Below are 13,322 nucleotides of genomic sequence, written 5' to 3'. Positions count from 1 at the left end.
AAATGAATATAAATGCCTGCTCCATTTTATATTTTCTCTATTTCCCTTCTTTCCTTATGTGGATTAAAGAGAGGGAGATATCACACTTGAGGCTTATCAGTGAAGATTCAATCCCACTAATATTTATTGAATACCTTCTGTGTGCTGGTCAGTGCTGTGCTGGGCACTGGCCTACAGACAAGTGATGATCAGTAGGGGCCACAGAGTAAATCAGCCAGATTAAACTTATTTTCTTCCCACCAAGCTTGGTAGCCCATGGGATGTGACAGGCAGTATATTTGAGCTTCAGCTATGCATTTGACAAGGCAGAGGGATATATGGGATGGATGCTTGTATATTTAAGTGGAGTCAAAACTGGCTGAAGAGACCCAGGGGGTGACTGATGGAGCCTATCCTTGCCCCTGGTCATTCAGTATTTTTACTTATGAGTTGGATGAGAATATGAAGCTGGAAAAAATAGGATCTTGTTTCAAATCGATCTAGAGAAGGTAGAATAAGGGACTGAATAGAATAGATCGGCGCCCAATCTGTATGCCCACCTTAAGAACTTTGAAGGGTTGGAGATAATAGGGGGAGGGTGCTGGTCGCATAGAGTCTTGTTTGAACAGAGTACCTTTGACTTTTAGTAGGAATGTAAAGGGGATGTTGATGGAGAGAAACCCTGGGAAGCCAAGATGAAAAGTCTTTAATAAACAGGGGAGACATACAATACCCCAGCCTTTGGTAGAGGCTGGATAGGAGGCAGGTGTGTTCCAGAAAGGAAGGCAGCTCACTGTGCTGCAGAGATATCCCTTCTTGGGACCTGAAGGACGGGAGAGTGGGGACTTGAGAATGGCTGGAAGTATAGACCTGCCAGGAAGCTAGAGGATGGCCGCTAGAGGACCCTCAGTTTTCTCTGTTAGAGTCTGGCATAAACACGTAAAGGACACGGCTACACCCTGGACCTAGTAACTCCCCTCCCTTGGATGGAAAGAGAATGTGCTAATCTGTCCTTGATCCCACACCATCCCCAGGTCCTATTGCTCAGCCTTTCAATGAGGAGCTATGAATGTAACCCTTTTTGTCAAACTGGGCCTCAGCTTCATGCAGTGGGATTTCAGCTACATGTGTCTTTTCCTGCTGTCTAGACCCTGCCTCAACTTGGTGGCTCCACTGGATCCTTTTGGATTCCCCTCAGGCCCTTGTCCTTACTGGGCACGGAAATCCCGTCAGTCCTGCCTCCCCCCTCCCCAGCACCAGGTGACCCACTGTGCACAGGACGTCATTACCTCTTTTCCCTCGTCTGGGGCTCCTCTGAGCCATAGCTGCTCTGTCTCACGTGGAGTACAATGCAGGCAGGGCCTACAGGAGCAGCCTCTTTCCCTCCTGGTGTCTCTTTCAGTCTCCTGTGCTGTGACCGAGAGCCCAGGTCTGACACACCAGGACCAATCTCAGGCTCCAGGACTGCCCCTCTTCTGGCTGGCTCAGTTCTTGGGACGTGGTTTTTACTCTTATCTTCTGATGTTATTCCTTGCCGAGCTTTTCCGTTTTGCTCTGGAGACTGAGCATTGCTTTGAACCCCAGCTGGCGGCCAGGGCCCTCGCACTTCACCAAATTGCTGCCAGGCCTTCCCTGGAGGTATTCTCTCTTCCTGGCACATGTAATGTCTTAATGTGTACCAATCTCTTGATGCTATTCCTGTTCTACCTGGTCTCTGGGCTGAGCCGCAGCCTAGAAATGCTCTCTGTAGATGAGACTTGCAGACCTTTACCTGCTCTGGGCTTTGTACCTTGTACCTAGAATAGCCTCGTAGTCCAGGAAACCCAGCTCCTGCAGTAACCACAGTCCCACAGCCAGTCCTCAGGCTCTAGTGACATTGCTTTGTACCCTTACCAGCCATCCCCTTCTACCTACTGTAGCACTGTAGCCTTGCTTACCCTGTAGGGTAGAAGCCACTGCCTCTGGGCACATGGGCTCATCGCAGCCCAGAATGGCTGGGATGTATTGAGAAGGCACTAGTTCTCTTCACTGCGTATTAGGAGAGTATGATCCAGTAAGCTTCCTGTATTGCTCTAAGGCCTCTCATCCTTTCCAAACTAGGCCTTGACTTAGTAGAGAAATAGGCACAGAGTGTGGCCAGTGTGTGTCTAAGAAGAGAAACGAATTCCTCCTGAGTGGGAAGGCTTTGTGGAGGAGGGGGTGCAGCAGAGTCTGCAAGGCTAAGTGTGTAGTGGGCACCCTGACTCACTGTGCCCTTCTTCTCTGGCAGTGACCCGCCATAATCACCTCAAGGACTTCATGCTTGTGGTGTCTATCGTTATTGGTGTGGGCGGCTGCTGGTTTGCTTATATCCAGAACCGTTACTCCAAGGAGCACATGAAGAAGATGATGAAGGATCTGGAGGGCTTACACCGAGCTGAGCAGAGTCTGCATGACCTTCAGGAAAGGTAAGGCCCTGTCCCTTCCCCACGGCCCCGGTGCTGCCATCTCTTGGGAGCCTCCAGTTTCCACCTGCGTTGTGGGCTGTCTGGCTCCTGAGACCCGGCCGACGACGTAGAGGCCCAGGCTGTGTCATCCTTCCAAACCTGCATCAGAGCCTAGGTTCCTGCCATTCCATTCGCACAGGCAAGTATTCCTCCCCAGGGCAGAAGCTTATTTCTATCTTTTCTCCCTCGGAGCTTCAGAGGGAGAAGTGTGGAGCTGTCAGAGGTCTTGCGCTTCCCTGGTTGGATGACTTGTTAGGGGTCGTTCTATCCTCCGTCCCACCTCTGGACTGCTTCCCTTCCCATAGAAGTAGACATAATTAACTGTTCTTCACTGTTTCCCAAAGAAACCTCACAAATCTGTCTTCCTAATACCTTTCATGCTTTCTTGTACAGCATCTAAATCTCATGAGACTCACTTGTATGACTTTGGGTAAATCCCTTTCCTTTCTAGGACTTATTTCCTCATCAGTAATGTAAAGGCATTGAACTAGGAGAATACCAGGGCCTTCTAGCTCTGATAGTCTGGGATTCTGTTTAAATAAAACATGGCTTAGAAACTATTGTAGAAGATCTAGCTGTGAAGAGAAGGTGCCAGTCAGTCAGCCGACCTAAGTATTGGGTTGGCCAAAAGTTTCCTTCGGTTTTTAAAGTAAAAGTAAAAGACACATTTTTCATTTTCACCAAGAACTTTATTGAACAGTGTATTCACCGTTTTGTTCCACTACCTTCTGCCATTTTTCAGACAGCTTCGTAGTTCCATCTTCCCAAAACTTTTAATCTTTTTGAGCAAAGAACTGTTCCAGGTGCCTTTTACAGTCTTCCAGGGAATTGAAATTTTTTCCATTAAGAGAATTTTGTAAAGACCGAAATAAATGGAAATCCGAAGGTGCAATATCTGGTGAATATGGCGGGTGAATCAGAACTTCCCAGCCAAGCTGTAACAGTTTTTGCCTGGTCATCAAAGAAACATGCGGTCTTGCGTCGTCCCGATCAAAGATTATGCGTTTTCTGTTGACTAATTCTAGACGCTTTTCTTCGAGTGCTGCTTTCATTTGGTCTAAGTGGGAGCAATACTTGTTGGAATTAATCTTTCGGTTTTCCGGAAAATGCTCGTAATAGAGGACTCCCTTCCAATCCTACCATATACACAACCTTCACCTTCTTTGAATGAAGACCGGTGTTTGGTGTGGTTGGTGGTGGTTTATTTCACTTGCCCCGCGATCTCTTCCATTCCACATTGTTGTACAGTATCCACTTTTCATCGCCTGTCACAATTTGTTTTACAGACAGAACATTTTCGTTACATTTAAGTAGAGAATCGCATGTGGAAATATGGTCAAGAAGGTTTTTTTGCTTAACTTATGTGAAACGCAAACATCAAAGCGATTCACAGAACCAAGCTGGTGCAAATGATTTTCAACGTTTGATTTGGATATTTTGAGTATGTCAGCTATCTCCCGCGTGGTATAATGTTGATTATTCTCAATTAATGTCTTGATTTTATCGCTGTCAGCTTCAACTGGTCTACCTGACCATGGAGCATCGTCCAGCGAGCACGAAACTTCGCAAACCACTTTTGACCTGTTCAATCAGTCACAGCACCTTCTCCATACACTGCACAAGTCTTTTTTTTGCGTTTCATTTGTGTTTTTATCTTTCTTGAAATAATAAAGCATAATAAGCTGAAAATGTTGCTTTTTTCTTCCATCTTCAATATTAAAATGGCTACACAAAAATTCACCAATTTTGATAAGTTTTTTTTTTTAAATGCATGCTGATATGACAGTTGTCACAATACAATCTAACAAAATTGTTTCAAATGAAGTTAAGGACAACTAATCGCTACTGGAACCATCTTACAGAGAAAAACCGAACGAACTTTTTGGCCAACCCAATACTTCCTGAAGTCTAGGAACCAGGTCTGTGCAGGGAATTGTAAGGAAGTCGCTGCTCCTGGGGCCACAAAGCTCACACTTAAGAAGGAGCAGTGAATCAGTGCCAGCTTATGGGACGAGAGCTCCAAGGACTGGAAGGGCACAGAGGTAGGAGATGAGTGGATGTGGAGTCTGAGGAGGTGGCCTTGAAAGATGGGTAGGAAAGATGTAACCTGGTAGTTCTGGTTGAATGTGTAGAGTGAGGCCAGATCCCTGGCACCTACAGACTCACATGGAGAAATTTAGTAGGATGCAAAAGGCAATAGAGAGTCAACGTAGGTATTTGGCTTTTTTGCTTTGTTTTGGTTTTGAGAAAAGGAGAGGCCTACTTCAGGACTGTCTTTTAGAAAATTATTCCAACAGCCTAAGGGCTCCAGTTGGGAAGTCTTTGCAGGAATCCATGTAAAAAGGAATGAAGTCTGGCTCTTTTCTGTTATTTTAAAATGATAGATATAATTTTCTTTGGAGGGATGGGGAAAGGGTTTCTTAAGAGCTAGGTATTGTTAAGGACATAAATGTATTTTTGTTTTTAATCACCACAACCCTGTTAGGTAGGTATTGTTATCCCAATTTTTGAGTTGAAGAAATGAAGCCTCAGAGAGGGTGAGTGTCAGAAAGTAGTAAGCTAGGAATTTCGACACCCACAGGGTGCTGCCTCAATAAAGGCAGCCTTAGCAGATTCATTTCCATGGGCTGGACTTTTAGGAGGCAAGAGGAGTTTTATCTTTGAGCCGATTCCTGGCTACTTTGCTGGACCCCCTTGTTCCTGGGCCCTTTTCCAAATGGGGGCGAAATGCTGCTATGTGGGCAGTCCCCATTCTTCATTTGTCTGAAAAACATGTACTGTTTTCATTCCAAAGGCAAAGAATCTAGGCAGGAGACATTCCAAGTCTGGGGATAAAACTAAGCTCCCAGCCCTCCCTGCTCCGCACGGCCTCCAGAGCTAGATGCCCACTGCGGCACTTGGAGAAACGGATGCACACTCTCTCCAAAGACAGGCTTGCACCTGTGCACACACATATCCTCCTCTGACAGTGTCCAGAGCCCATGTGCCTCCTTGTCCCTCCTCACTTTGGCAGGCCTACAACTGCCAGCCACCAAAGAGCTTTTTTACAGAGTTCCTGATATTTTGGGTGAATAAATGTAATGCTACATGTGCATTCCAGTTAGGATTTCATTGGGTTTCAAGATAATTCTTTGAGGCAGGCAGGAATTTTGACTCCCACTTAGAAAGGAAGAAACAGGCCTAGTCCAGGGAACAGACTTGTCCATAGTCATACAGCTGCTTAGAGCCAGGGTTTGCAGTCAGGCTGCCTAATTTTCTTGCTTGTAATGGTAACTGATTGCTGCCTTCAAGATGCTCAGTCTTCTGTGGAGGAGACGGAGTGGGACAAGGCTTGATTGTACATTTATTTTCTCATTTCTGTACCCAGTGGTATTTATTGATCTTCATCTCTATTAGATGCTGTTAGGACTATGAAAGTGGGTCAGTTTTGATTCTACTTTAAATGGAGCTCCCTATTGTATAGAGAAGACAGGCATATCACAGGCTTTTCAGAAGAGGCTGCTTCCGGAGAGGATAATATTTCAGTGAAGAATCGAATCCCTAGTGGTGTAATTTTAAGCAGTGGAGTCATGGAAGAATACAATAAAGGAGGACATTCAGCAAGGGGACGGGGATGGGGCTGGAAATGGCGCCTCTGATTTGTTTGTAGCTGTGCATGTAGCGCCACCTGCTGTATACCTTAAGGAGGTTCAACTCCCTTTTACTTCAGGAACAAAGTAGACAGAAGGCTACAGTTTGTCATCAGGAAGCTTGCAGCCTAGACATTTTTCCTCTTCCCTCCTTACTTGTCACCACATCTTTTGAGGCTTCAGTCACTGACAAATCTGGACTTGGGATTCTTTATAGGCTGAGTTCTGTTTCTGCCTCTTCTGTTTCACCTACTTAATTAAACTCAGTGGTCAGTGCTCTTCTCTGTGGGCCCTACTTGTTCTGTAGCCTATCCTTCCTCTCTGTACCTCAAGTCTAAGCCATATATCACTTGTCTTCTTCCTCATCCTTTCCCCCTCTTATCCTGGTTCCCCGGTAACTTGGTGGTTCCTACTAAGGTCGGAAGACCTGACAGTGGCCAAGTCCTTTCCCTCTTCCAGAGGGACTAGCCAACTGTTACTCTTTCTTCTGGGTCTAGCCCCAGGCCTCACCTTCCCTGACTCCTTTCAGGCAGAGTTGATCACTCCATCCTTGGCGCCTACCCAACACCTTGTATATCTCTCTGTCATCGAACTTATCACCCTGTGTGCACCTATCTGTTTACTTGTTTATATTGGACTAGATTATGAGTACCTCAGTGGCAGAGACAGTTTTCTCACTCATTTCAGTATATCTAGGGCTCAGCACAGGGCTTGGCATTTAGTAGATGCCTTAAAGTACTTGGTGAACGAATGGATGGATGAATGAATGAAGGAATGAACATAGATATGTGGCAGAAAGAAGGGAGGAAGGAAGGAAGCTTGGTTGGATGGATGAAGGGTTTTGTCAGTAAACAGAGGGAATGTGTGGGTGGGTACAAGGGCATATTTTCATTATAACTGATGCCCTTGAGATCTTACCCACCATGGAAGATACTTAGGAAGGGAACTCAGGGCTGGGGGCAGCAGGGGCTCTCCCAAATCTTGTCCAGCCCCTTTGGCATGAATTTCATTTTTCGGTGCTTCTGGGAACAGGTACTCAGGAGTCCAAGAGGTACAGCTCAATAGTTCCCCTCTCATCTTCCTTAAATCTCCCCACTACCACCACCCCCATCACATCTCACCATCAGGCTTTCTCTGGGTCTTTGGTCTAGCTTGCAGGGTGTTCTACATTTATTGCACCTTCCAGATGCCTTGGTATAAGGTAGTAACTGTGGGATTTGAAGACATACAGATTGGAATTCTGGTCTCAGTTCTACATGCAGTTAATTCCCGTCTCTAAGCCTTCATGTCCATATCTGTCCCAGGCTTATAATGATACAATATATCATTATCTGCAGAGAGAACAAATGTGAAATACCTTGTAAATTAATACTTGTTACAATCTGAGTATGTGAGACACCTTAGAAGGAAGGATTCAGGTACCCGGGAACCTAGCTTCACAGCCTTTATTACTGGCAGCAAAATGATGGCCCACATAAGAATTATGGTAGTGACCGTGGTTTCTGTTGTGACCTGAGCTACCTCAGAGCCAGGCAGGCAGCAGAGTAGGGAGAATATGTTCAGAGTGCTGGAGCCCTCATTTTCCTCTTGGATGCCGTGCCTCGTGGCGTGTTGGCTGGCGCCCGCTTGCCTGGCCTTCTCCAGCTCCCTGCTTTGCCCCCCAGGCTGCACAAAGCCCAGGAGGAGCACCGCACAGTGGAAGTGGAGAAGGTACACCTGGAGAAGAAGCTGCGTGATGAGATCAGCCTTGCCAAGCAGGAAGCCCAGCGGCTGAAGGAGCTGCGGGAGGGTACTGAGAATGAACGGAGCCGCCAAAAATATGCTGAGGAGGAGTTGGAGCAGGTAGGGGAAATCTGAAAATTCTTGGACACCCCGAGGGGGTGGGGTAAAAGGACAGGGGCCAAAGGTCTGGCTAAGAGTAGTCGGAAAGTTGCAAAAAATGGTCACTGTGGTTGTCAAAGAACAGTGAATAACAGGTGGTAACAGTTATTTTGTTCCTTTTTAATTGAGGTATTTACATAAAGTATACAAATCATAAGTATACAGCTGGCACACTTTTACATATGCATGTACTTGTGTAACCACCATCCAGATCAAGATACAGACTCTCTTAAGCACTCAGAAGGCTCACTTTTGTCTCCCCTTTCTCCCTGTCGATATTCCACCCAAAAGGTAACTAGAGTCTTAATCTCTAAACCAGATTAGTTTCACCTGCTTTTGAACATCATATAAATAGCATTATACAGTATGTATTCTTTTGTGTTCGGTTTCTTTCACTCAGCATTATGTCTGTGAGAGTCATCCATGTTGCATGTAGTGATAATTGATTTATTTCCATTGCTGAGTATTAATCCATTGTATGAATATACTGTAAATTATTTATCCATTCTCCTGTTGATAGACTTTTGGGTTGTTTGCAGATTTTTTTTTTTTTTTTGCAGTTTATCAACAACATTGTTTATGAACCTTCTTGGTGGGCATCAATTATTTCTGTTGGATATGCAGTAGAGCATTTATATATTTAGCTTTATCAGAAACTGACAGTTTTCCAAAATGGTTGTACCAATCTATACTGCCACCAGCAATAGTGTGAGAGTTCTAGTTGAGCTACAACCTTGGTATTTTTAGGCATTTTCATTTTATACATTCTGATATGGATATAATGGTATCTCATTGTGATTTTAATTTTCATTTTCCTATTGACCAATAATATTGAATACCTTTCCCTAAGCTTATCGACCACTTTATTTGGGAATCTCTTCTAATTTAAAAAATTGGGTTGTATTTTTTCTTAATTGATTTGTAAGAGTTTTAAAATATATTCTGGATGTAAGTCTTTTTGTCTATATATATACATACATATTGCAAATATTTTCTCCCAGACTGTGGCTTGCTTTTTTGCTCTCTTAATATTGTCTTTTTTTTTTTTTTAATTTTTATTTATTTATTTATTTATTTATGGCTGTGTTGGGTTTTCGTTTCTGTGTGAGGGCTTTCTCTAGTTGTGGCAAGCAGGGGCCACTCTTCATCACAGTGCGCGGGCCTCTCACTATCGCGGACTCTCGTTGCGGGGCACAGGCTCCAGACGCGCAGGCTCAGTAATTATGGCTCACGGGCCCAGCTGCTCCGCGGCATGTGCGATCCTCCCAGACCAGGGCTCGAACCCGTGTCCCCTGCATTGGCAGGCGGACTCTCAACCACTGCGCCACCAGGGAAGCCACTTAATATTGTCTTTTAATGAACAGATGTTCTTGACTTTAATGAAGACCAATTATTCAATCTTTTTTTTTTTAAATGGTTGATGCTTTTTGTGGCCTGTTTAAGAAATCTTCCCCTAACTCCAAGATATTTTCCTCTAGAAGCTTTATTGTTTTACTTTTCACATTTAGGGATATGGCTTATTTCAAACTAATTTTTGTGTATAAGATGAGGTAGGAGATCAAGGTTTTTTCCCTGGTAGATACTCTGTTCTGTGGTCTATATGTCTATCCTTATCCCACATTGTCTTACAACAAGTCTTGATATCTGGCAGTGTTAGGTTCTCCAGCTTTGTCCTCCTGCAACATGGCCTTGGCTATTCTAGGTACGTTGCATTTCCATGTTGGCTTGTCATTCCGTTACAGTGTGCTCTGCTGGGATTGTTATTTGTTTTTACATTGAATCTATAGATTAATGTGGGGGAAAACTGACATTTTAACCAAATAATTATTCTAATTCATGAGCATTGGTTATCCTGTCACCTATTTAGGTCTTTAAAAATTTCTCTCAACAGTGTTTTGTAGTTTTCAGTGTAGAAGTCTTGCACTTAAAATTTTTTAAACTTGTTCTTATTTTTTTAGCTGCTTGAGATGGAAGATTAGGTTATAGATTTTAAACCTTTAATCTTTTCTAATACATGCATTTAGAGCTATAAATTCCCATTTCAGCGCTGCTTTAGCTGCATTTACTAAGTTTTGATATTTCATATTTTCATTATCATTCACTTCAAAATATTATCTAATTTCCATTGTGATTTCTTTTTTGGCCTGTGGTTATTTAGAAGTGTGTTGCCTAATTTTCAAACACTTGGGTACTTTCCTATTTATCTTTCTCATTGATTTCCAGTTTAATTTTGCTGTGGTCAAATAGTGTGTGCCATAGGGTTTTAGTCCTTTCAAATGTGTTGAGACTTGGTTGATGTAAACAGACTACACAAAACGATTGAAAGGCAAAGTGTCAGACTGGATAAAAAACAAAACCCAACTATATGCTGTTTACAAGAGGCAAGCTTTAGAAATAAGGATACAAAATGTTTAAAAGTAAAAGGATGAGAACACTAGGATAAACACTAAGCAAAATAAAGCAGCGGTAGCTATATTAATATCAAACAAAGTAGACTTTAGAGAAAGAAGTATTACTAGAGACAAAAATGGACATTTCACTTATGATATGTGTGAATTAAACAGTAATATATATAACAACCCTTAATTTGATATACCTAATAATATAGTTAAAATACATATGTAAAGCAAAAGTTAAAAAAACTAAAAGGACAAATTCATAATCAAAGTTAGAGATTTTAGCATCTATCTGTCAGTAATAAGCAGCCAAAAATATCAGTAAGGATATAAAAAATTTAAACATGGTTAATCAATTTCACCTCATTGATGTATATAGAGCATTTTACCCAACAACTGCAGAATACACATTCTCTGTAGTGTGTATTATGCTTAGTTCTGTTCTTTATTTCTCTCTGTGCTTTGGTTTGGTTATTTTATATTGATTTGTCTTTGAGTTCCCTAATCTTGTATTCTGCCGAGAATTGTGCTATTTAGCCCATCCAGTGGAATCCTACTCTCAGATAATGTATTTTTCTAGAATGCCCTTTCATAGAGCATTTTCTAGAATGCTCTTTTATAGGTTCTCATTCCCTGTCCAGAATCTCCATGTTTTCATGTTTCCTGTCCATCTTTTCCCATATTTTCTTTAACATTTCAATCATAGTATTTTTAAAGTCCTTGACTGGTAACTCTTAACATCTGGATCATTTATGGGACTGCTTATTTTTCCTCTTGATTATTGCTTATATTTTCCTGCCTCTTCTCATGTCTAGTAATTTATTTTTATTAAATGCTGGACGGTGTGCATAAAGAATAATAGAGGCTGCAGGTGATTTTTATCTTCCATCAGATATAGGGTTCTGTTAGGTATGTTGGGTGAGGCTCTGATCACCTCAAGCCAATGAGAGACTGACATATGTTGGAACTGGGTTGTAGTTTAATAAGACTTGGCCTAAGGCTCATTTGTCCCAGTTTCTCAGGTACGCCCCTTCCTGACTTGTGACTGAGATCTGGTGGATTTCTTTCTCCTCAGCCCTGAAAGACGATGAGAGATTCCTTTCTGCCACTTGGAGGTTTTTAAGCTAGCTCTTTGTCCTCCTGCTCCTCAGAGCTTCAAAGTTCTGCAGCTACGTTAAACTGCTTTTAATGTAGAACTTGATCCTACATTTCCAGACTCGGTGTATCAGCCTCTAAGGTATCTGTTCCTCATTTTAAATCTATAAAGCCAGGAGTGGGCCATTTTATAGTTTCCTTTTCAAGGAGCAAAAACCAAATGACGCTTGATCTTGTCATTGGCTTTCAGAGGAATGAAGGTGTTCTGTCCTTAGCTAAGGCCCTCCTGGTCTATATTAGGCTCAGGGGAGGACCTCAGGCCTGCTGTGGGATACTTCCCCAGTGGCTGAAGTTGGGCATGAGACTGCTCTCAATCTCTTTTCTCTGGGATTCCGACCAGCTAGAAGTCAGTGTTCAGATGGGGGAGTTGGGGATCATTTATACTGGTAGCCTGGGCGAGATAGAAGGAATTCAGTGAATATAATGGATTCTGTATATACTTGCAGACCTTTCATGCTTGAGTGCTTTGTGACCATCTGCTTCATTTTATGCTCCTTGCTGAGAAGTCAGTGAGATGTCTGCTTACACATTGGTCCTTCCATATCTTGGCCTCTGTTGGCAATGCCCATGTTAGGTGTAAGCTTGCTTGTTGTTTTCTTGCCTTGTAGAGAGTGCCCATTACAGCCTACCCACCCATCTCAATGGGAGAATCACAGACAAAGTCTCTGGGCTGGAGGAGACTTTGGAGAGTATTCAGGCCAGTCCCCTTCTGGATTAGCAATCATTTTGAAGGTCTTTCTGACATGAGCTCTTTACATACCTCTCATGACGGTGAGCTTATGCTCTCCTGAGATCACCCCTTCACTTACAGTTTGGATTTGCATGGCAGAAAGCCTTACACTGATTGAGATCTGCTTTAGGAAACACATGGTCACACAGCCAGTTGAATGACAGACCAGGGACCAGAACATATTTCCAGACTCCCAACCAAATGCTTTCCTGCCACATTGTGATGTCTTGAGTCCAAGAACAGACCCAACTGTCAGAAAGAAGAGGATTTATTGAGATAACCTGTACCTTATGAGAGCAGGGAAGATTGCTGAGATTGGCTATATGACGAGGAGAGGCAACAAGTATGTGAGAAAAGAATGCTCTAGTCTGGCAGCAAAAAAAAAATAAAAATAAAAAAATAAAAAAATCTCCATCTGAGTTCTGGTTGACACTACTGACTGTGTGACCTTGAGGAGGTTACTTTCCTTCTCCAAGCTTGGTTTCTTGTACATAAAATACAGAGAATAATCCTTGCCCTTTCTCCCTCTCGGGAGAGTTGTGAAGCTTAGGTGAGATAGAAGAAAAGAACTCTGAAGTATCATACAGAGGCATTGGAGAGGGTCTTGGTAGTAGTAAGGACTCACATCCTCTTGGCTACACAGGTCCGGGAGGCCTTGAGGAAAGCAGAGAAGGAGCTGGAATCACATAGCTCATGGTATGCTCCAGAGGCCCTTCAGAAGTGGCTGCAGCTGACACACGAGGTGGAGGTACAGTACTACAACATCAAGAAGCAAAATGCCGAGAAGCAGCTGCTGGTGGCCAAGGAGGGGGTGAGACCTGCCCTCCTGCTGCCCTCTTCTCTTCCCCCACCCTCTTTCACCTGCCCTTCTTCCTCCTCTCTGCCTCTCTATATCCCTCCTGTTGGACAAAGAGACATCCTGGTGTTGGGTTTTGTTTCTTTCCCTGATAATACAGTTTCTAATAATGTCTTCAGGCTTCTGGAGGAGGGAATGAGGGTGTGGGGCTACTCCCACCTGCCTTCTGGGAAAGATGAAGCAAGTGGAGGCAGGTAGAGGGACGTCTCT

At 43.4% G+C, this 13,322-nt stretch overlaps 1 protein-coding gene across 10 annotated transcripts in view; it reads left to right on the top strand.

Moving 5' to 3' along the window:
- The window catches only part of STIM1 (stromal interaction molecule 1), a 199,567-nt gene that overhangs the window by 175,789 nt on the left and 10,456 nt on the right, over positions 1 to 13,322 (top strand). For all 10 annotated transcript variants that reach the window (XR_014231220.1, XM_082340309.1, XM_082340307.1 and 7 more), the window contains exons 6-8: positions 2,249 to 2,426; positions 7,759 to 7,936; positions 12,900 to 13,067. Coding sequence is in view for 9 of the 10 variants with exons in the window: in XM_082340309.1 (XP_082196435.1) it covers positions 2,249 to 2,426; positions 7,759 to 7,936; positions 12,900 to 13,067 (524 nt within the window). In the remaining variant the exon portion in view is untranslated. The remainder of the gene's footprint in view (positions 1 to 2,248; positions 2,427 to 7,758; positions 7,937 to 12,899; positions 13,068 to 13,322) is intronic.

Source organism: Balaenoptera borealis, assembly GCF_965194805.1.
Source record: "Balaenoptera borealis genome assembly, chromosome: 11".
In the NCBI taxonomy this organism is placed as follows: Eukaryota; Metazoa; Chordata; class Mammalia; order Artiodactyla; family Balaenopteridae; genus Balaenoptera; species Balaenoptera borealis.
This window is presented reverse-complemented; position numbering and strand designations above follow the sequence as displayed.